Source organism: Apis mellifera, linkage group LG1 (genome assembly GCF_003254395.2).
Source record: "Apis mellifera strain DH4 linkage group LG1, Amel_HAv3.1, whole genome shotgun sequence".
NCBI classification, from domain to species: domain Eukaryota; kingdom Metazoa; phylum Arthropoda; class Insecta; order Hymenoptera; family Apidae; genus Apis; species Apis mellifera.
This window is the reverse complement of record NC_037638.1, coordinates 388798-410660: the sequence shown is the minus strand read 5'-3', so window position 1 is coordinate 410660 and position 21863 is coordinate 388798. Positions and strand designations below refer to the sequence as shown.

At 47.0% G+C, this 21863-nt stretch overlaps 2 protein-coding genes across 14 annotated transcripts in view; one reads left to right on the top strand and one right to left on the bottom strand.

Moving 5' to 3' along the window:
- Positions 1-21863, bottom strand: part of LOC551203 (E3 ubiquitin-protein ligase MYCBP2) — a 176350-nt gene that overhangs the window by 12293 nt on the left and 142194 nt on the right. The window lies entirely within an intron of this gene.
- LOC100578600 lies at positions 1246-20847 on the top strand. Its single transcript, XM_003249064.4, has 4 exons — positions 1246-2106; positions 17248-17667; positions 17857-18149; positions 18411-20847. Exons 1-4 carry the CDS (start codon positions 1903-1905, stop codon positions 20317-20319), a joined length of 2826 nt encoding a protein of 941 aa, XP_003249112.3. The 5' UTR covers positions 1246-1902; the 3' UTR covers positions 20320-20847.

Below are 21863 nucleotides of genomic sequence, written 5' to 3'. Positions count from 1 at the left end.
GGTCATTTCGGAAATGGCCACTTCGGATGGCGTCAGGTGGTTCCTGGTTCGAGAAGAGAGCGTTATGAATGAATGGACGTTTCGCGTCGTGTGCGTGACGTGGACGCGACGGGACGGGACGAAGGCAACGAGGGCAAAGTTGCGCGGACACGTGCAATTTCTCATGGGAAATTAAATGGGCGGCCCTTCGGCTCATAAAGCGGACGCAGCCACGGATGCCTGCCGTGCCATTTTAGGGAAACGCTGTCCATCGTGAAAAGCGGCCGTGAAAAGTGGCTCGTCTCGTTTTTACGCTAGCCTGCCTGCCGCGTCTTTCGCGTTAGATCTCCAGTTTCCTGCAAACAACTCGTAAAATACGCGCGTTTCGCTCTTTCACGGCTTACGTCGCGCCTTTTTCCATCTTTTTTCCCTTCCCTGGATTTTTTTCAGAGGATATTATAAAATTTGCCAAGTTTTTAAATTAGAGATGGAACGAATGCGAATGTCTCGAAAATTTCATGGGAAGGAGAAACGCTCGAAATTTTTAAACTTTCAAGCGTATACAGAATAATAGAAAAATTATTTCGACGTTTCGTCAGAAAACGAGTAATATTTTGAACTTGGAACGATACAATTCCTTTCTCGTAATAATGATCATCGATATCGTTTATAATTATTAACATTAATGCCTTCTCTCTTTTCGTCACGAAAGGAATATCATTTTTCGACTAAATTCTAATTTCTTACATCGATCGTTACGCGACGATTCGTAACAAATTCACCAATTACTGGCACGATGCGATTCATGGCCGACGGAGATAACAAACGGCGATCGATTTGTCCTTCCGAGTCAAATCGATCACAATAACGCGGGGAGAAAACCACAGAGGATACGGATGAAGAATATCGTATCGATGCTTCGTGAACAGGTACGCACGATCTCTCTCTCTCTCTCTCTCTCTTTCTCTACCGTAACCCGTGGCTCGGAAAAACCGCACACAACACAAACGCGTTGTTACGCAAACGCGGCGACGACGAGGTGATCCGCGATGGACGAGGAGGTTGGCAAAAGTTGGTCAAGGTCGGCCCTTGGAAGGCAAGCGACGACCAAGCGCGGCGACCCTACGACCCGCGCGAAAACCGGTGCATCCTCCTCTCGAGAGGAGGAAGAGGATCCGCTCCTCCGTTCGGTCCGTGAAGAGGACGGAATCTGGTGGAACGAGTGCGGTCGAGTCGAATGTCGGCTCGCCCCTCGCGACGCGCTTTTATCTTTTTAAAAGGTCGAAGAGGGAGAATAAACGCGAGAGCGAGGCAAAGTAAGGAGCACGGTTGTTGGTGGGGAGGAGAGACACTGATCGTGCATGCCACCGACCACAGTTTGAAAGCAACCTTCGTCATGATCGCGTCAGCCTGCCTCTAGTCGCCCCACCTCTTCGGAAAGCCGAGCCGTCCGCGCGCGTCTTTCTACACGCTATATATCCCGCGGTGGATACATCCACTCGACCAGTTTTCCGTCCCACATTTTCTCGTCTCCGCGTCCATCCGTCCCATCCGGCCGAGCATGCCGTTGAAAAGCCGGGCCGTGGCTGGTCTTCGCTGAGGAAAAACGAGGATCCCGAGGGAACAGAATCGCGAGGGTTCGGCCTTTGTTCCGAATATACACGAATATACTACGTCGGATCCTACGGGGATATTGGAATTTCGGGACAAATGTGAGCGGCTGGAGGAAGATCGAAGAGGAAGGATCGATCGAAGGAAGATCGAGATCCAGATGAAAGTGGGGCATAACGGTGTGCCGTGAACGAAAGATGTGAGGAAAGATCACCGCGTGGAGGAGGAATCGAAGGCGATCGATCCGGGTGGAACAAGGCGGCCTTTTGTTTGCCGCTGGAAGATCGAGGGTGGCGGTGGATCGCCGATAACATGGGCGGAGGGAGGAGAGTGCGGCCGAACGGGCTGAAGCGTGATCGTGCGATGGTGGTATGGTCGGTGTCCCTGTGCTGTTTAGTATTTCTGGTTGGCAAGGTGGAGAGTGCACCGCCCGGGATATGCGCGATGGACGGCTGCAACTGCACCGTCAAGGCACACCGTTGGATTAACGTCAAATGCGTCTTCTCCAACGACCAGGTGAATCGAACAAAATCCAACCTTCCGTTCCGCCTCGACCAATATTCTCGCGAGACGGTGCAACGTTTGCCGTTCCGATTCGCGACCGCCATGATAACGAACGCTGGAAACGTGCGACGCAAATGCGCGCCCGATGACTAACTCTCTCTCTCCTCCTCGCCTTCTCTTCGCGTCTTATAACTTAGCATCTCCCGTTACGATCTTTCTCGCGCGATCTAAAAATGGAGGCTCTTAGCGGTGCCACGCTCTAGCCAAATAGCGCGCACCCGCTTCTTCTTCTTCTTCTTCTTTCACCACAAGGAGGGAACAAAGCCTTTTCTCCGAGAATTACGAACGATCGGTTTCGAACGAGCGATTCTACGAATTCGATCTTTTCGAGGAGAATCTCGTCGAAGAGTGAACGTTCCTCGAACAGTGAAAGTTTTAGCCACGGCAAGAGAGAAAGAGAGAGATTGGAAACCCGGCGTGACAAATCGTTCGATCCGTGTGAACATGGCGGTGGGAATTAAACGCGGCCTGTTCGTTACGCGCGTCCTTTTGCCTTATTATTTCCACTCGGTCGTTCCCGTCTCGGTTGGACGCGATCCAACCGATCCACCGGCCGATCGTATTAACCGTACGTCGTATCGCGGCGCACCTTTCCGCCAACCAACCGGTTCCCTCTCGCCTTCGATCGAGAAACTTCCGCGAGAAACTCGGGAATCGAGTTGGAACACCGGGCAACGGATTGTTATTGTCGTCGGGCAGCGTTTCGATACGCCACGTTTTCCACCGGCGATCAAAACATTCAGAGAATCACGGGTCAAAGATCGGCTCGTGAACGGCTCGTGAAAATTTTCGAATCGAATTGGTATTCGAACGCGATGTCTAAGAATTTCTCGGGAATTTTATTCGCGAAACGAATCGTCGATGACTCGAGAAAAAAAAGAAAAAAAAGGACGGTAATAACCCGTCCCGGAATTAACGACGGTCTAGATTCGTAGAGTCGATAGGTCGGGTTAAGTATCGATGCAACGTTACGCCTCTCGACTTCGAACTGGGCCCCCGTTTATTCCATATCTTCCCGTCGATCTCAGAGCTGCGTGTGGAAAACGCAAGGATAACCAGTTTTACGTAACGTTTGGCTTGGCAAAAATATTTTTCACGCTTCGTTAACAATTTCTAGAATATCCGTTGAACGAATCCCCTATTAAACGACGCGAAAAATTTCTCGAAATTCTTTTATATCATTATCGTTGTTATTGTTGGATTTAATTTAACGTATCGCCTCGTTATCTTCCCTTTTCCTTTCTTTTTTTTTTTTGTTCAACGGGCTCTGTGAACCGGCTATCAAGCCGACTACGTTTCGTATCATTGAAAGTAATTTCTGTCGATCCGACAAACGCCTGACGCGACACGCGTAGGCGTGACACGCATTGCAATGTATACCGGGTGTTGTCTTTAATCGTGAACGAATAAAGAAACGAATCGTCGATCTTTTTCCCTTTGTATTCATCGCGTTCGGGGGAAGGGAAAGAGGAGGAAGAGGATGAGGAGAGGGGGGAAGAGAGAGAGAGAGAGGCCGTATACGATATTCCATCCCCGGTTCAACGACACCGTTCCTCTACCACGAGTTCGTCCACGAAATATATTCTTCCTAATCGAATCAGATCCAGCCACGACGTCACTTATCGTTCCAACGTCGTTAATTCTATTTACAGGGCTCCTCCGATTATTCGCGTTAAACGATCGCGTTAAGCTTTCTTTAATAGCGGGACGAACGGATGATCGATTCGAGGATGAATGAATGAAATTCCAATCCCATTCGATTCATTACGTCATAATTGCGTTTGCACTTAGGCTTGCAATAGGCGTTGTTTGCAATTGCAGTTGCGTCACTCGAATTATTCGATCCAAGTTTCGCTTCTCTTAACCTCTCTTAAATCTATCCCTTCCTTTCCTTTTCTTCTAGATCCGATCTATTCCAACAAGCTCCCTACTACGTCCCGAATACCAAATCTCCCGATTCCGGAAACGGATAACGGGACAAGGTATCGGGAATATCTTCTGGACGAGACGACAACGATGGATTCGGACACGTTGAACGCGAGCGGAGAGGAAACTCGTGGCACGAATACCTCTCCCTCTCCCTCTCTCTCTCTCTATCTATCTTTATCTCTCGTTTATACATTCGTGGTGAGGTATCGGGGCGAGCCCCCTTCGTAGATGGTCGCGATAGGTCCCGCCACGAAATCGTTCGCCTAAACCTAGTCGACTTCCGGCGTGCGCGACTTCCGGCCGAAGGGTTGACCGAGCTCTGTCCAAGTCGATCGCGCGCATTTCCTCTCCGCGCCTCGCCGCGCACGTTCCTCATTCTTCTCTCATCAGCCTTTATAAAGCCGCCCTCCCCTCTCCCCCCCTCCCCCCTCTAGTTACGGATTTGAAAAATCGCCGATTAACCTTATCGCGTAGAACGCTGGTGTACAAGAACGGTGGCGGCCGGGACGTTGACCGTAAATTGGCGCGGCGCAACGATTCCAGTTATGGAGTTATATAGGCGCGCACGCGGACCTTGCCTCCTCCTCCTTCTCCCTTCTCCTTGGCGATAAACGTTCTCCTTGGAGAGAACGTTTCGAATTCAATCGCTCGCCGGATATCGCCGAATCACGCTCGATTAATAATAAACGCTGGAGGGAGGAGGGAGCCGATTCATCTCCATCCAAACCTCGTAATTCGAAACGGTGTAGAAAAAACAATGTATCGATTACGTGGATAAAGTCGGTCGATCGTTGATCCATTCCTGAAAATGGGAAGTTCGTGACCCCGATTTGCGTGGATCCGTGCGACAACAACAACAACAATGAGAAGAATAATTGATACGACCAACACCTCTCCGCCTTTTATATACATATATATATATATATATATATATACCGCGGCGTCGGTCGTCGAACGCGGTCGTCGGTTGGATTAATAAATTGACGGGGCGTCGGAGGGGGAGGGAGGGGCCGCGGTGGGAATTTCATCCGTACAAAACGGACCACGCGATGAACACGAGAGAGCACACCGCGAGAGAACTCTGTGACCGCTACCCAATCCTTGCTCCGCCTCAATTTATTCACAATAGGCTCTTTCAACGAATTACACTTCGGTCCACGACGAATCTCTCTCTGGGTGTTACCGACCCAGTCGACACGCGGTAATCATGCGGGCGCGTTGTGTCGCGCCACCACGGGATGCGAGGGGGAGAAGAATTACGGGTGTCGTTTATCGTCCGGATCCGGCGCCCCACCTTTTCGATCGACCGTTTTCCAATCCAACCTTTTCTTCCTTCTCCGATTCGTCGAAAGAAATGATCTTTCACTCGACGCGACGATCCTTCGAAATCGAAGGGAATCGACGATAACTAAGCCGGTTACCGGCAGCCGAGGACCAACTTCGATAACCTAATAAACGGGCCGGATAGAGATTGCGGCACGCAGCGTGTTATGAGCCGCAGTGTATCCCCGCAGGGCAGATATATTATTTTAGGACAGGGCACGGCGCACAATACGTGCACGCGCATCTGGCCCGATTGCGGTTTGCCCGGCTTTGTCTGGAGAATTCGCTCGGGGGCGTAGATATAGCCGACATCCTGCTTCGTTCATTCCCGACGATAATTCTCTGTAACACCCCGCGAGCACACTCGAGTTATCGCGATTGGCCACACGTGCGAAGTGGCCCATCCAGCCATTCCACTCTCTCTCTCTCTCGTACGCGTCCAATTTACCGTACGCGCTTGCGAAATCGTACCGGATTACTCACCGGTTCTTTGCCAGAGTTTTGGATCGCGAGAAAGAACGGGCTTGCGATAAGGCAAAATTTTCCCCCTCTGACTTTATCGATAATGCCACGCCGATTTTCCACTCTTTCCCCCCGACGCGAACGAAATTACACGTTGGATTGTAAAGTCGAGACAAAGGGATATGCGATTTTCAATGCACCAGTTGATTCAATTGGTTTTCGTTTTATACAGCTTATTGTTGCACGTGTCGATAGGAATTTTAATTTAATTAAGTTACAGCTAGTCTTTCTCCTCGAGATTTACGTTTCAATTTTACGTTTTCTTCTTTTTCAAAAGTAGAGTATATTTTCGTGGGTCGTATATTTTCAGGAATATATCGCAACAGTTACTACACGTCCATCCTTAGAACGCGAGATTCTAAAAGTGAGAGGACGCGAGAGGAAGTGTCGCAATCGAAACCGTATGCTTTATGCAGCCACGTATATAAGCCGTGCCGTATATATGCCAACCCTCGTGACTAAATCTCTCAAAATTCCCCTCGTACGCAACCATCGTGTCGAATCGTAACAGTTTATGCAAGATTTCGTAAATGCTTCTCCCGTGCAATGCAACCTCGCGTCGATATTACCGATAATATCGACAATTCCCAACATTTCTCAACTACGTTGAGTTTTGAAACACCTTATATATATATATATATATATCATGCTATTGCAAAATATATCATCACCTTTATATTCGTAAACTTTCTTCGTAATTCAAATAAGAACGCAGGTATCGTAGCAGGTGTCACAAAATAATGTCAACTATAACCTTCTCTCTCTTACGTTCACGACGTGTGCTCGTCCGGTAACTGGTTCGCGTTTTAAACGTATCTCGCGTCTTAGAGACATCTTTCTCGACATCGCTATGGTGGCACGCGATCGTGGAAGAGATATATATATATATATATATATATATTCGCGGGGCAAAGTTGAGCAACGCCGAGGAGAGAGCGCCGTTACGCGTTCCTCCTCTCCTCCTCTATTTCACTCGATATTATCCGCGTTTCGTGTTTCTCGTAGGAGCTAATAAGGGGCTCATTGTTTCTTGAATTCTCGAGCCGAGATGACCTTGCCTCGCGATGACCCTTGGCAGCTGATCCCAACTTCTTTCCAACCGCTATTTCCGTCTCAGACGAGCGGCTTTTCAACGTTTCCATGGTTGATCGAAATTCGTACGTAGGAAACACGTTTTCTAAGATCTCGTCTTTAAGATGTAATTGAAATTTTCAAATCTCGCTGTGCAGTTAACGACTCGAGCATTTAAAGCCACCTGCTGACGCTCGCTATTATCCAACCAGATTCAAACTTTGAAACGATGCTCGACGAGTTTTCGTTGCTGCTCGATACAACAAAATACCTGTCTGAAATAGCGTTAGCAACGACACGTTTATCATATCCGATTAATTTTTTACAAAAATACTGTAAATCTTCTCGAAGGAACGAGCGTCAGAAAGCGAGCGGAGGAGGAAAAGTTGGATTGGGACGATCGATCGAATCATTACGTTACACGTGGACGAGAGAAGAGGTGGCGTGTAACGAATACCCACTGGCGCTATCTACCGGCTTTCGTACGCTGAACCTCTCCGAACGTACGCAGGAAAAGTAATTTGACGCGAGAGCCAGAAGGCCTGCACCGGTCATTCCACGAATTAACTTCCGGCATTCCCGTGACAAGCGGCCCGCTTCGAAATTCGCACGCTCTCGTGCAAGCGCGTGATGCGTAGTGGTTTTGCGGTCTGCTCCTCCCGATCTTACCTGTTCGTGATACCGCCGATTTTAAATTTTCTCGAATCTGATTAACTTACATACTTCTGCTGCAACCGTGTTTATCTTCTTTCTTAATGCGGCTGGATCGAATTTCCAAGATAAATCTAACGGTTGTTTTAAGGAGGGGAGGGGATAACTAACAGTAAGATTTTTAAGAAATCGAGAGAAAATCGACGAGCGAGAATACGTTTCACGGAATTTCACGGATGACGGGACGCGACTTTGACCGATGCTCGCAAGATGATCCATCGATCGGACATTGAACCTTCGTGGCGTCTCTCGTTTCGTATCGATTCGCAATATGATTCGAGGTAAACAATAGCTAGAAATTGGAAGCATTTTCGAAAACATCGTCTCGTATTTCCATGTAATTCAAATCTTACGCAATGTTATCGCGGTTTGGCTCGGTGGGACAGGCGTGGACGTGTCAAGTTTAAAACGGAAGTCGCTTTGCGGTGCAATCTTTTTTCCATTTGTCGTTCGCGCTACCTTATCCATTTGCCCCTCGATTCTTTCGATTTTTTTTTTTTTTTTTCGTTTCGGTATCGACGCTGTTCCATTTAATTAAATGCATCGTTCGTTTTTCTTTTTTTTTCCTCTCTCTCTCTCTCCTTTTCGTTCCATTTTCTTCTACGGAAGTTTGCACCGCCGTAATACGCATGGACGAAGTAATAAAATCTTTCTTCATCTGTAGTATTATTTCCGCTGCATTATCCACCTTTCCATCTTTTTTCTTTTTTCTTTTCTTCTTTTTTTAATTTCGTTTCGCTGCACTGCGTTACTATTACTTTTTGATTAAATTTTTTTCCATTTAATTTTATTGGAAGTAAACTGGAAAAAAAGAATGTGCGTCGAAAAAAATAATAAAAATCTTCTCCACCTAGAGTTCGCGAGTTTGTTTGCTTCGTCTTATCAATCTCTTTATCTCTCAATATCTTCTTTTTATTTCGTCTTCGATGCGCAAGCCTCGTTGTTCGGTGTTTAAATTAAATTTATCGTCGAACCTTTTTCTTTCTTCTTTCTTTCCCTTTTCTCTTTTCGTTTAATTTCGTCGCAAAAAACTCGCGCGACAAAAACGAGATTTTCTAAAATCGAAATTGTAAAAAAATCACATTTCGACTTTACAAAGATAATATTTTACGCGCGTGAAACAATCCGCACCAACGAATATTACTTGTAATCGAGGTTAAAGCTTAATGAATCGGAAAATCATCGGCTGTAACAATTTTACCAACGATACTAACCAATTCGATCTCATCGAGACGTGAAAATTGTTCGATTCTCGCTTCAACGATCTTTAACCTCTTTTTTTCCCCCCTTTCTGTTTACACACAAACGTTATATATATATATATATATTTTCTTCCATTTTATATCTTCATTCAAACGTTTAATGATCGATCGGTGAAAGCGTTTATCGAATTCGTTTACCGAATTCGACGAGATTAAAAACGATGATTAAAATGTTGAAACTTGTTACGAAAAGAACAACCCAGTTTGGAGCGTGGGATAACTTTCGTGCGTTTCGTTCTTTGAATACGCTCGATTGGTCGTGACGACCCCCCCTCCTTTTTTCTCCGCTGGAATTTTAAATTCGACGCAGCTTCCGGGAACGGTAACCAGACCCCTTTTGCGGTTTCGTTCGCTCGGTTGCAACTGTGTCAAGTAACGACGCGATCCTCGAACGACTCTCTGACAAAGAGAAACTTTCGACATCTCGGCACGGAAGGATTTACCGGGGAGTTGGAACTCTCGAACCTCTGACTTCTTCACCGTGCGATTCCCTCAAGATCCGCCTCTTTCTCCTATTTATTTCCGCTTTCTCGCTCTGCCTATCTTCCCTCCCCGTGTTTGCCTCCCCCTTTGCGTCTAGTAACTCCAATTCTATCACTTTCCCGCCATTCTTTCTTTCCCCTTTGTTTTCTTTATCTTCGTTCCTTCCTCCAAACAGACCTAATTCCCTTTGAACAACGCTGTGTTTCCAACGGATATTCTATCGATACACTATACTTTCGCGATGTCGAGATCTACGAAAAGAATTAGAAATTTTGGATTCCACTCTTTTTCTTTCGTAAAAAGTAAACGTTCGTAAAATTGATAACGAGACAAAGGAACGTTTTGATAACGTTATTCACCTTTTCTCGCTCGTGAATCACGCATAGATAATAAATCGTTATCTTTAAACGCTTCGTAACATGTACTTTGACATACATTTAGACTTTGATTCTTTCGAAAAGGAAAAAAAAAGATAGCAAAGAAAGTATATACATATATATATTTCTTCTTCTCGTTCAATTTCTGACTCGTCTATGTTCGAATCATCGAAGAGAATAATTTTTTGAGAATGTAAAGAGACGAAGCAAGAAGGCGCAATTATCGGGAATTAAACGTATAATGGATAACCGTTGTCAATTTCCCAAGAAGACGACATTTACCAAGAGAGGCGTGGAGAGAAGTTAACCGAATCACGAATAATTCGATTACAGTTGTCTGAATTATAACTACAAACACCGACTATCCTTCGAGAGAAGATCTGTTACTAGGTTTGTCTCTCCTAGCTCTCTTCAATTAGCCTCTGTACTCGCGGCCAACTTCGTCACCGGCGCAAACTTTCCAAAGTTTCATTGTTCTTAAACCGGCCCGACTTCTCCGTTTCTGTCGCGTCATCACGAATCAGCGCGAAAATTATCGAACCCGCCCTCGATCCCTTTAATTTCCATCCACTAGGAAGAAACTGCGGAAATTCTTTCGACGAGAAGAGGAACAAATTCTTGTTATTCCAGTGTAAAGAAAAACAAAAGAAAACACGCATTTATTATCATCGTTTTATCACCGAAATAGTTTTCGATAAGAGTCACGTCTGATTCGACTATTGTGAGAGGAAACGCGTGCTCTTATACCTTTATCTTATCATTCTCGAACCTTTCTTTTCCACGATCGAGGCGTACGATATTTTCTTACAAACTATCGATCCGAAATAATGGAAATAGCTGCGCACAAATGGAGGAAAAATCGAACGATTGGATCGGAAAGGGAAGGAAGGGAGCAACCTTTTGTTTCCGCGAACGAGAAAAAATTGATTCGCGCTGTACATAAAATCAAGCCCTCCTCAGAGGGCTTCTCTCGGCTGGAAGCGCGCGTTATAATCCGCAATGGGAACGCCATTGTCGGCCGTTCGTCAATTTCGATTCAGGTGGCGGATCGCCGATAGTTCGTGACCGGACGCCTTAAAATCCTGGCCAGTAGCCCCGCCGCTTTTTGCCCTCGGCCATTCGCGACACGCGTCCTCTCCCTCCCGCCGATACTCCTTAATTATTTATCCTCTCGATCGAGTATTTCTTCGACCGTGTAATTTTCGAAGGAAGCTCTCCCTTCGCATCCAACCACACACCTGCTTTAATGCAAATTCTTTCAACAAGAAAAGAGCTCTCTTTCTTTCTCTATTCACAGCCAGGATCAAAAGCCTGGTTTGTCCTAGCAGTCTTCCAACCATGCAACTTTAATTCACTTCCGCTTTAATTTATCCCCGCAATTTACGGAAGAGGGGAGGCCTCCGTTTCGACGCCACTTACGTTACGCTCCTATCGTCCATTTCTCCGCGGCTGGCCTATTTTTCCACGCCCGGTTACGAGATTCCGCCGTCTGGTTAATCGCGGATTTAATTCGTCCCTCGTTTGTTTCCACCGTCGATCTCGATTTTCGGCGACCGCCGCATCCGTCTCAAATCGTTTATTTACCCTCCGGGCACCGAGCCACCCCCTCCCACCGGAGTTCCCAGGGGGACTCTCCGCATTCCTCCTCTTCTTCCCGTTTGTTTTCCTTCTCCTTCCCTCACCTCGGGCGGTGAATCGCTTGTGGCGGCTCCAAGAAAGAGAAACGTTTCGCGGAAGAAACCTTCGAAACGCGAGAGCCCTTCGGGGTTAAGGGTAAGCTCTCTCTCTCTGTCTCTCCTCGTTTACGATCCGACCTCTAAACTCGATTATTACCCCAACATTTTCCTCGCCACTGCCTCCTTATTTCCCCTCGAAACGCGTATACGTTCATCCCTTTAAGAATTTTTTCTTCTCCCCTCTCTCCATAGGGAGACACGAGGTTTCTGTCAAAGCTGATACTTTTACACTTTCCACCTCCTTTAATTTTCTCGAAAGATTCGTTATTGTCTTAGCAAGGAAGATATATCATTACTGTCTCGCGGAGGGATTTAACGATCTATATCTAAATGTCACAATTAATCGAATCGAGACGTAGAAGCAATTACGGAGAGCGTTTAAGCACCGTTCATAATTCGGCTGCTCCCCCTTTGTGACAACTGCGACTAGATGCAGAAAATAGCCGGCGTTATCCCCGTTCCTTTGAGTCAGCGCGCGAAATGGAAACGGAATTTTAAGAGAGGCCTTAGTCATCGATCGAGCATAGGGAACACGGTGGACACGGTGTCCTCTCCATGCATCCACTTCACGCGAAGGAGGGAAAAGTTCTTTTCCCGTTCTTCGACTTTATTTCGAAGAAATAACGTCCCAGCTGTTCTCCGCCGGATAATCTGACGTCACCGATGCACCCCGTGAAAACGTTTCCAAGTTATCCAAGTCATACGTTACGGGGAATCGTGTTTATAAACGCTCCTCTTCTTTCTCCTCCTCCTCTTCTTCTTCTCCTCTTTTGAAATCCGATGAAATTTTCACGATATTTTTTAGAATCAACGGCGTGCAATTTCTTGCGAATTATTTACACAAAGTCTTGGGTTTTCAATTACGTCGTGTTATTTTGGAGAAAATTTGAAGAATCTTCGGCGAGACGAAAAAACGGAACACGATGAAATTCGGTTTACAGCGAGTAGCAAAGTCTTGTAATGCAAAAATTGCGGTGGTAAACGGAATGTAATTCGACGGTTCCGTTTCGAGTTCATTCGTTAATGGTGCGACGGGAGCGAGGAGTGGTTAGCAGGAAGTAATCGTATCGCCGCGCCCTGTCCTCGATCGCTCCTCGTCACGCGACATCTAGCTACATCTTTCGCATAAAACGTAATTTCAACGCTGCTACTTCGTTCAACTCGTCTCTGCATTCCAAGCTTTGATCCTTACTTGCTGCCAAGCAGGAGGAAAAAAGTAAATGCATTCCGTTGATCGCGAGATTCCTTCACGAATAGAAAAAAACAGTAACTTCGTTTCGAGGAAATTTTCACAATCGTTCCATCGCGAAAAACACGACTTTGCCTTCGATCGTGCGTTGTATTCTTTTTCTCTTCCTATAATCCTAAAATTTTCTAAATTTTTCGGATAAAACAGCGAACGAAATAGCGTGAATTTTCGACGCGGACGGAGAAGCAGAAAAGATTAATTCCCCGTAAATAATCGATCGGCACAGCTCGATCCATCGGCAAAACTGGCTCCGCCCCTTTTCGAAACGTTTCCTCCTCGAAAATAGTAGCGGCACCTTGCTTCGTTTTCCACGAAGCCGACGCGGCGGAACGCTACTCGTTCGCGGTAACGTACGCGCGCCACTCTCCTAATCGGGCAACACAATCGGGAGAAACAAGCCTCGCGTAGTAATTTCAACCGACTTCCAGCCACGCTGGCCCCATTGTTCTCGCGACAGATTCTCCGACATCGTTTCCATCCCCCCCCCCCTCCCTCGCTCCAATTAACGCTCGCGTGGGCGTTAATCCGCGCAACCAGCGCGTCAAAGTCGTCGCGATCCTTTTCCACCTGAGCTGAGAATTCGAGCGTTTGATTCCTCGAGATCGGGACGAAAGACAAACGTTTCTGTAATAATTTTTCAATTATGCTCGGGGAATGGAAGGAATTCGAAAGTTGGTCGAACGGTGTTGTTAAATCGAAGACGGAAAGTTTACTTCGTTACGAAGTATTCTCTCTCTCTCTCTCGAAATTAAAAGTTGCGAGTTTTCCGTTAATGGAAATGGATATATCGGAAACACGATATAAACATACAAATGAAAATGGAGAATGATTTTACGAGGACGTATGCTTTTAACGAATTATTATTATTATTATTATTATTCGATATCAGCGCGAAAGGATGTATTATTGTTTACAATTACTTTTTTAAAAACAACACGGACGAGGGACGGTTGGGTTCCTGATTTCCTTTCGAAATAAATCAAAAGAGACTGGGGAAGAATTTTAAACGCAGCCGCGTGACGGCACAATTTACGAGGATGGAACGTGGACAATTGTTTAATTATCCTGGTCGTACACTTTCCTCGAAAGAGTATCGTGTTTCTTTCCGGCGAGCGAACGGAACGCATCACAATGAACCGTGTCGTCTCCCTTAAGGAGAGGTCGGATCGGTCGGCTTTCGTTCTCGTCGAATCGAAATGCTGCGATATCTCGCGGGCCAAAATTATCTTCCGAGATAACGAATTTAGCCGCGCCGAAGGTAAAAGAGGGGAAGGGGGGCAGAAGCAGCCTTTCCTTCTCGAAAACGTTCGTTCGGGAACGAAACGCGCCGAGAAACCGAGAATAGCGCGACCAGAAAGATAAACAAATCGTCGAGAATTCCGCTCCCGAGAAGAGGAAGCTTCCACTCGGCTCGAAGTCGTTAGAAACCGGTTTCCAATTCTCTCCCGACCGCTATCAATTTTCGTCGAATAATTTTCCCGAAAATCCATTCTTCTCGTCGAGACGCCCGTTGTGGCGCAAGGTGAACATTTGTCGATACAAAATATCGATCATTTATCGCGACCGTTGACGCAGTTACGCGCATTTTTCTCGGCGACCGACCACGGATCGTTACAATCTTCCCCCGCATTATACGCGGCATGGAAAGAGCTCGGGGGATACGAAGGGTATTAAGGGATTACAGCATCGTCTGGCGGAGGCTTAGCCCGAGAACCGACGCGACACCTCGATTTTGTCGTTCGAGCCTTAACTAAATACCGACTCGAACCGCTGCTCGAAAACAGGGCTCTCGCTTTCCGATGGACGAACGCGAGGATACGTCGTAGGGTTCGCGAGAGATTTTCATCTTCTCGATATCTGTGTTCCGCCTTTCTTTCGAAAAAATGGGATCCAGACCTGCTATATATATATATATATATATGTTCAGCGTTCCATTCAGCGACGTTGTTTTCGTTGCAACGAGTTGTTTTCTCATGTAAATTTCGACTCGTTCCGGCTTACATAGGCGTGGCGTCGAACGTCGTTTCGCCACGGATTTTTACAAAAACGGGCGGGTTCGTCGTAACGGTCTTTCCAAGCTTTTCCAAACTATAGCTCCTCTTCTCTTCTCTCTGTTAAACTCGGTCGTCTTTTTCGCAAAGATAAACTCGGCAACGGCATGAATATAAACGAGCGTTGTCGGTACGCGTTCGGGGAAAAATGAGATACGGCCGATCCGAGAGACGTGGCGTACTCCATTTTTATATCGCGGCGATTTGAAAATTTTTCGGAAAGCCTGTTTTTCCACCTATTTTCCACCGGTCCATTTCACGCGGTGAATTTTTCCCCAGCGAATCGAATCGAATCGAAACGAATCGAATCGAATCGAATCGACGAATTCTCTTCAATTTTTCCGCGTTCGCATTTCCGTGGAAAATTGATTTCCCCTCCCAAATCGCTCCCTCCGGTAATTGCTCGTACACGCGACTCGTTTGCAACGAGTTGTGGTTTAAAGGGAAGGCCGAGAAACAGCGGAATTATTGCTTGGCATGGCGTTCGAACATTTCATTAAACTGGCGCGCTGACAAACGTGCGGGATAGCGGGGAACAGGCAGGAAGCCGACGTCAGCGGAAGTACTTTTAAAGGTAACTCGTCGTGGGCCAACAATTTCGCTCCCTCTCTCTTTATCTCTCTCTTTCTCTTTCACGGCAACGTGATTAGTATGTCACGGAAAACGCGTGAGAATGTCTCTGTGTATATGTGTGTGTGCTAATGACGGACGGGTTAATTCAATCGCCATTCCTCTTCCATTCCGTTTTCCTTTATATTTTCCAACGATTCGAAGAGAAACGAACGAACGAAATTCGAAGAAATCCGAAAACGAATCGCTCTTCGAAGACGATCGATTCCAGGGAACGAGAGAGAGGATAAGATTCGATTTCGTACGCGTGCACGCATTTCGAAATGCGCCCAATTCTTCGCGTTTCGTTTCGCATTCGTTGTTGGGAACGTCGTTTGCCGTTCCATTTCACCCGAGAATCCGAAGACGCATCCGAGACGCGATATCGATATCGATCGTTCCGTTGTTACGTAATGAAAAAAAAAAAACCGTGCACGAGGAGAGAGAAGGAGAGAGACGAGTACAAAGAGACGAGCATAACCTTGGATGAGCAGCAGTCGTAACGATGATATTTCCCGTGTATTTCAATCGCGTGATTCACTTCTCGCGTGGATTCGAGCGCGAAAAAAATATTTCCGTCTCATTATCGATCCACCTTGCTCTCTTTCAAGAGAGAGAGAGAAAAATACACGCTGTGTGCTTCGACTCACGAAGATCCGTAATGCGGATTTCGAAGAGGAATTATCATTCGTTTAAAGAAAAGTTTAAAGGACGCGATATCGGTTAAAAATAAGAGAAATTAAATAAGAGGATTGATGGTAGGTAATTGAATTTCAAAATCTGTTGTATGGAAAATTTAGAAGAAAGGAGACGACGAGGGTTATTATATATAATCGCAAAGTTCGTACTTCTAGGTATTTATGATCGTCTCTCTTTTTTTTTTTTTTACCACTCGTTTTTTCCATCCAGTTGCCGTTCCAGTTGCCTCTCCGCGATTCAACCTAATAGAAATTCACTTGTTGATTTTCAAACGCGACACAGGGCAAAGGACTTCCGTTTCATTATGGAGATTTTTAACTATCTAATTATTATTCATCGCCGCCCGAGTCGTAATACGCAAATTATTCCGAGAAATTATTCTAGGGAGTCTATTAAAATCCCTCTTCCATTCCCTTCCCTCCCATTCTTTCCTCTCTTTTCACCGTTGCGGAATTACGGGCGAAAGGTATAGCATTATCCCATCGAGAGGGATGATATTTGCAATTACATAAATTTTATGACGGTTGAAATTGAACTCTCCTCTCCTCCGCCGCCGCGGGAGACCGCCATCGTCATCTGTAGCGTACCAATAAAAATGGAAATATTCTCAACTATCCTCTGTTTGACGCGCACCCAATTACAGGTCGTCCCGATTTCGCTCTTTTTGTTTTTTCCTTTCCTTTCTTTTTTTTTTTTTTATTCGGTTCTTGGCAAATATGCACGAACCGTCGCTTCGTCCGATCGATAAACTCTACATTTTTTTTCCCTTGCATTTTAATCGCCTTCGAAACACGCATCAAACGATCACGGCTGCTGCCATGTCTATTCATACCGCGTTTGTATATTTATCGCGTCATCTCTCGATTCCGTACAAAATACGTGTAATTTATATCCATCCTGTCTTAACTCGCATTCTTCGTCGTGACCTCCCATTCAAAATCTAGAATAACATCTCCTAACAACATATATTTTTACATCCTCTCCCCAAATTTTCTTAGCGCAAAGAAGTATCTCTCATCGATATACGAACGTTGTAATTTTATTTTCTTTTTTTTTTTTTATGGTCGTCAGGACGTGGAATTACTTGAGGGAACGATTCCGTCGGAGGCGATGGAAGTCGAGGTCTCTCATTGCAGGGAGTTGAGGATCCAATCGGGCGCTTTCGCGGATGGGGCACCTTTGAAACGCGTCCACGTGTCCGGGATCTACAGCCTGGTTGCGAAGAGGCAGGCGTTTCAGAACTTGAGCGCCCCTAACACGCATCTCGAGGTGTCCGAGTGCAACAGCGTGATCCTGGAAAGTCACGCGTTCAGGAACTCGCGGGGGACATTGAGCGTTTCGATATCCAGATGCAGGAACGTGGGGATCAAGCCGAACGCCTTCTCCAGGCTGCTCTGGATCACCGTCAGGGAGGTGCCGACCCTCGAGCTGTCTAGCAATGCGTTCAAACTCGAAGCTTCTCAACACGGGAGGCATGGACCAGCGACCAAGGTCATCCATCTATCCGATTATTTTTTCTTAAATGTCTATAAGCGCGCGTTTATAAGTCGTTTAAGACAAAGAGAGATTTATTTGTTTCCTATTCCTGTTGGCTTGGGAAAATTCGGCGATTGGCCGAATATAGCGCAGCACCGGTTTCGAACGATAATCTCCATTTCTCGAATTCCCTTTGCGTTGCAGATTATGTTCCAAAGCGTGAGAATCACGGAGTTGCCGACAGCGGTGTTCCCATCGGCGGTTGCAGAGGTCCGCATGGACGATATCTGGACAAAGGTGGTCCGCAAGAACGCTTTCTGCGCCATGACGATCTTCAGCGTGACCATAAGCAACGCGACGATCCTGGAGATCGAGACTGGGGCGTTTAGCGACAGAGCGTTAATCCACAGCCTCGAGTTCGTCGACGTCAGATTGAAGAGTATAGAGAGAGGAGCCTTCCGGGCTGGCCACGACAACCTCACCATACAATATTCAAGGTAGAGACCCTCGTTTCCCTTTGTCTCGCTCGCTGTTTGATCAGAGACATCTCCCATGTTTGCGTTCCTCGTCGCTCCGACCTGCGTTTCCAACCTCGAAAATCGTAAGGAACGAAAATCCCCCACCATTTCCTTCAATCTTTATGAAGAAAAATTACAGCGCGTTCGATATCGATGACTAAGCGAGACGAGCTCCTTTTTTTCTTCTCTTCCACGCGCAACAAGAATTGAAAGCACGAACGTTCGCTCTCGCGTTCGCAGGCTGTCCGAGGTGGATACCGGCGCCATCGACATATCCGCGGCTACGGTGAGCTTCAACAACAACGAGTTCCTGAGCCTGCACCAAGGCGCGATCGTTCTCCACCAGTGGAACCACATAGCCATCGATTACAATCTGTTCGTCGAGCTGGAGACGGACGCGATCACGGCAGAGGTGGACGCGACCTCGGCCCCCAACTTCGAGTTCTCATTCACGGGGAACCACGTGGAGAAGGCGAGGGCCGGCTCGTTGAAATTCGCCGCGATCTCCCAACGGGTGAACACGGCCAGGGTGGGGAACAATTACTTCAAGGAGCAGTGCAGGTGCGGCCTGGACAATTGGATACGGGACGTGACGGGGAAGAACAGCTCCGTTTCGTGGATGATGGACTCGAGTTTCTGCGTGGTCGATCAACTTCTCGACAAGTGTTTCAATCTACCCCAGGGCTACATGTCGATGAGAAACTTCACGAGGATCATTTGCGCGCCCGGGGATCACATCGTTTGCGAGAAACCGTCCGCGAAGCCCGAGCCAACCGTCAGCCCGCCAAGCGTCGGCCCCCACGTCTATCCCAGGCACAAGGGTTACTTCGACGTTGAGATGAGCGATTCCGAGCAACTGCAACGCGAGAAGAGGATCATCGTCGTGATCTGCGTGCTGGCAGTGTTCGTCGTGTTGGTGGTCATCCTCGCCTCCGGAATATTGTACATGCGGCGAAGCGGCGTCTGCCCCAAGTTGACGTCCGGCCACTTCGCCAATCTAACCGGCTGGTTGTCGGCCAGCGGTGGAATCACGGCAGCCACTTCCGCCAGGTCGATATCGAGGCTGAGCGTGCACGAGTACGCGGGCCTTCAACCGGAGACGCGGATTCTCGACGTGGAAACGTCCCAGGCGGAGGAGGGAACGGAGGAGGAGGAGGAGGATGAGGAGGAGGACGAGGAGGAGGAGGAGGGAGGAGGCGCAGAAGGATTGTACCCTTACACGGAGAACAAGGCGACGCAAACGTTGCCCGAGGAGTTGACGGAGGAGTACCTGAGGGATCTGAGGGAGAGGTTGAACGATCCCGACAATTACAACCAGGCGAGGGACATGATAGAGCATCTGTACGATCTGATCAAGGTGGAGGAGAGTTGCAACAACAACAACAACAACGAGGACGAGGAGGAGGAGGAGAGGAATCGGGGGCGAGGGGAGGAGAACGCGTACGACGTGATCGAGCCGAGGCGGAGGAGGTCGAGGGGAGCTGCGAGGCCGTCCGTCGTCAGCGTGGGCACGAAAGCTCCCTCGTTGGAGAAGCTGTTGCCGAGCGGGATACAGGCTAGGCCGCCTCTAACCGAGTACACCGAGCCCCGGGATCGAAGGGCCAATCACGAGCAGAATCATCTGTACGCCGAGCTGCCGGGTGACGAAACCGTTCCAAGCACCAGTCGACTGTCTCAACCGATCCTCGCCACGTTGGCAGGGAGAGCGCCTCAACCGTTGCCACCGGACGTCGTCAACGATCACCTTCTCGATCATCGTCGCTCGGCCAAGACCGAGACTCGTCAAAAACAACCACCACCGGACAACGGTGGTGGTCCAAAGTTCGAACCCCCGTCGAGAAATCAGGGCAGACCCATGAGCTTCCTGAAGGCTCTCGGCGAGAGTATCCTCCAAGTCGGGTCCAAGTCGACCAGCAGTTGCAACGGAAACAGCAGCAGCAACAACACTACTAGCACTAACAACAACAACAACAATAATAACAAAAGGCCCAACTCGTTGCTGTGCGAGTACGCCGAACCGTCCGACGCCACTGCCCACTTGTACTCCGAATTACCCGAGCCGCAAACCTCCGCTCCAACGAGCAAGATGGCGAACAGGCCATTACCCACCAAACCCGACCAAGATTCCGTGAACGTGGCGAGGGCATAACGGACGCCCTTCGTCGATTGTCTGTGATAATATAAAGTAGAGCTGCGAGAGACTATTGTTCGCTATTGTTCGCGTAAATCGTGCTCTTTCTCTTTATTTCTCTCTTTCTCTTTCTATCTCTCGTTTCTTTTCCTAATAATTCGTTCGTCGAGCGATACGATGAATTCGCGGTGCCCGAGCGCGAGTATCGTCGAGTTTTTAGTCGGGAAGAAACAAGGTCGAACAGTGCCAGATACGATCGGCAATCGATCGATTAATTTTTTAACGGTATTAGTTTAATATGCTTTTGTAAAAAAAAAAAAAAAAAAAGAAAGAAAAAAAACAAGTGGAAAAAGAAAAGAACAGGGAAATTTTTCAGGAAGGATGAATCTTGTTTCGTTGTATCTTTTTTTTTCTTTTTCTTTTTTTTCCTTTTTTATTACGGAACAACGAAAGACGAGTTTTTATCTCAACGACTGGCCCGAGATGTATCATAAATTTATATATATATTTGCTTCGTCAGGTATCATTAAAGGAATAATTCATATTTTTCTCGTCTATTTCTTTTATTCCCTAGTCCACCTGTTCCGTGACTCGAGGGAATTATATTATTATCTTGCGTATATCCCGATAATATTCCCAATTTCCTTTAGATCTATATTTTTTTTTTCCTCTCCTTGAATCTCGGTCGTAAAAAAGAACGTCGAAAGAACAGAAACAATTATTATTACCATCGTTACTATATCGAGGAAAAAATAGAAAAATTCATTTCGCCACGATGAAACCGCGAAAACCTGGTCGCATTCGCAATTTTATCTTTCCCACGAGGGAGAAGCTCGTACAGTTGTCTTACATCCACCGAGTTTATAAGTCGCAATTACAAACCTCGTAAATATCTTACATCCGTAAAGTTTCTCTCTCTCTCTCTCTCTCTCCGCGTTTTCCCTTTGGGCTAATTCCACGACCACGAGTTTTCGCTACTTTTTCCTTCCTTCGCCAGTTTTGTCGCGAGTATCGCGCAAACTCCAATAACCAGCTTCTTCAACGACTCTCGTAATCGCTTCGCACGCTCGCATGACCCAGAAATCCACTTTTCCCTTCTTTCCACACGTGGCACGGAACATTCGCAAATCTCGCGATACTATATTTATTTTCCGCTTCGTTTTCTCTCTCTCTCTCTCCTTTTCCCTTCTTTCACACTTTTTCGAACTTTTCGCATCTTCGCAATCCAAAGTTTTCCAAAATTTCGAAGAAATTTTTACATCCGTTCGAGATTCTCGCGTTCCTCTCGAACGCGAGGTTCGGGTTCAGGGGTCGACACGGATATTTTTTTCCCTCGTTCTAGGCAACGCAGTGGTGCTCGATCCGACGCTCGGCTCCCGTTTTTCATCGTGGAGGGAAAGGAAGGAAGGAACGAAAGAAGAGAACAGTTTCGTTTCGACGGCTACCGAACACCCCGAAAAAGATATTCTTAATCTCTTTCGTTCTCTCTGGGCGTAGTCGGTGTATATCCGCGGCGAGACCAAACTATTCCACGAAGAATGCAAGAGGAGCAAATAGAGGAG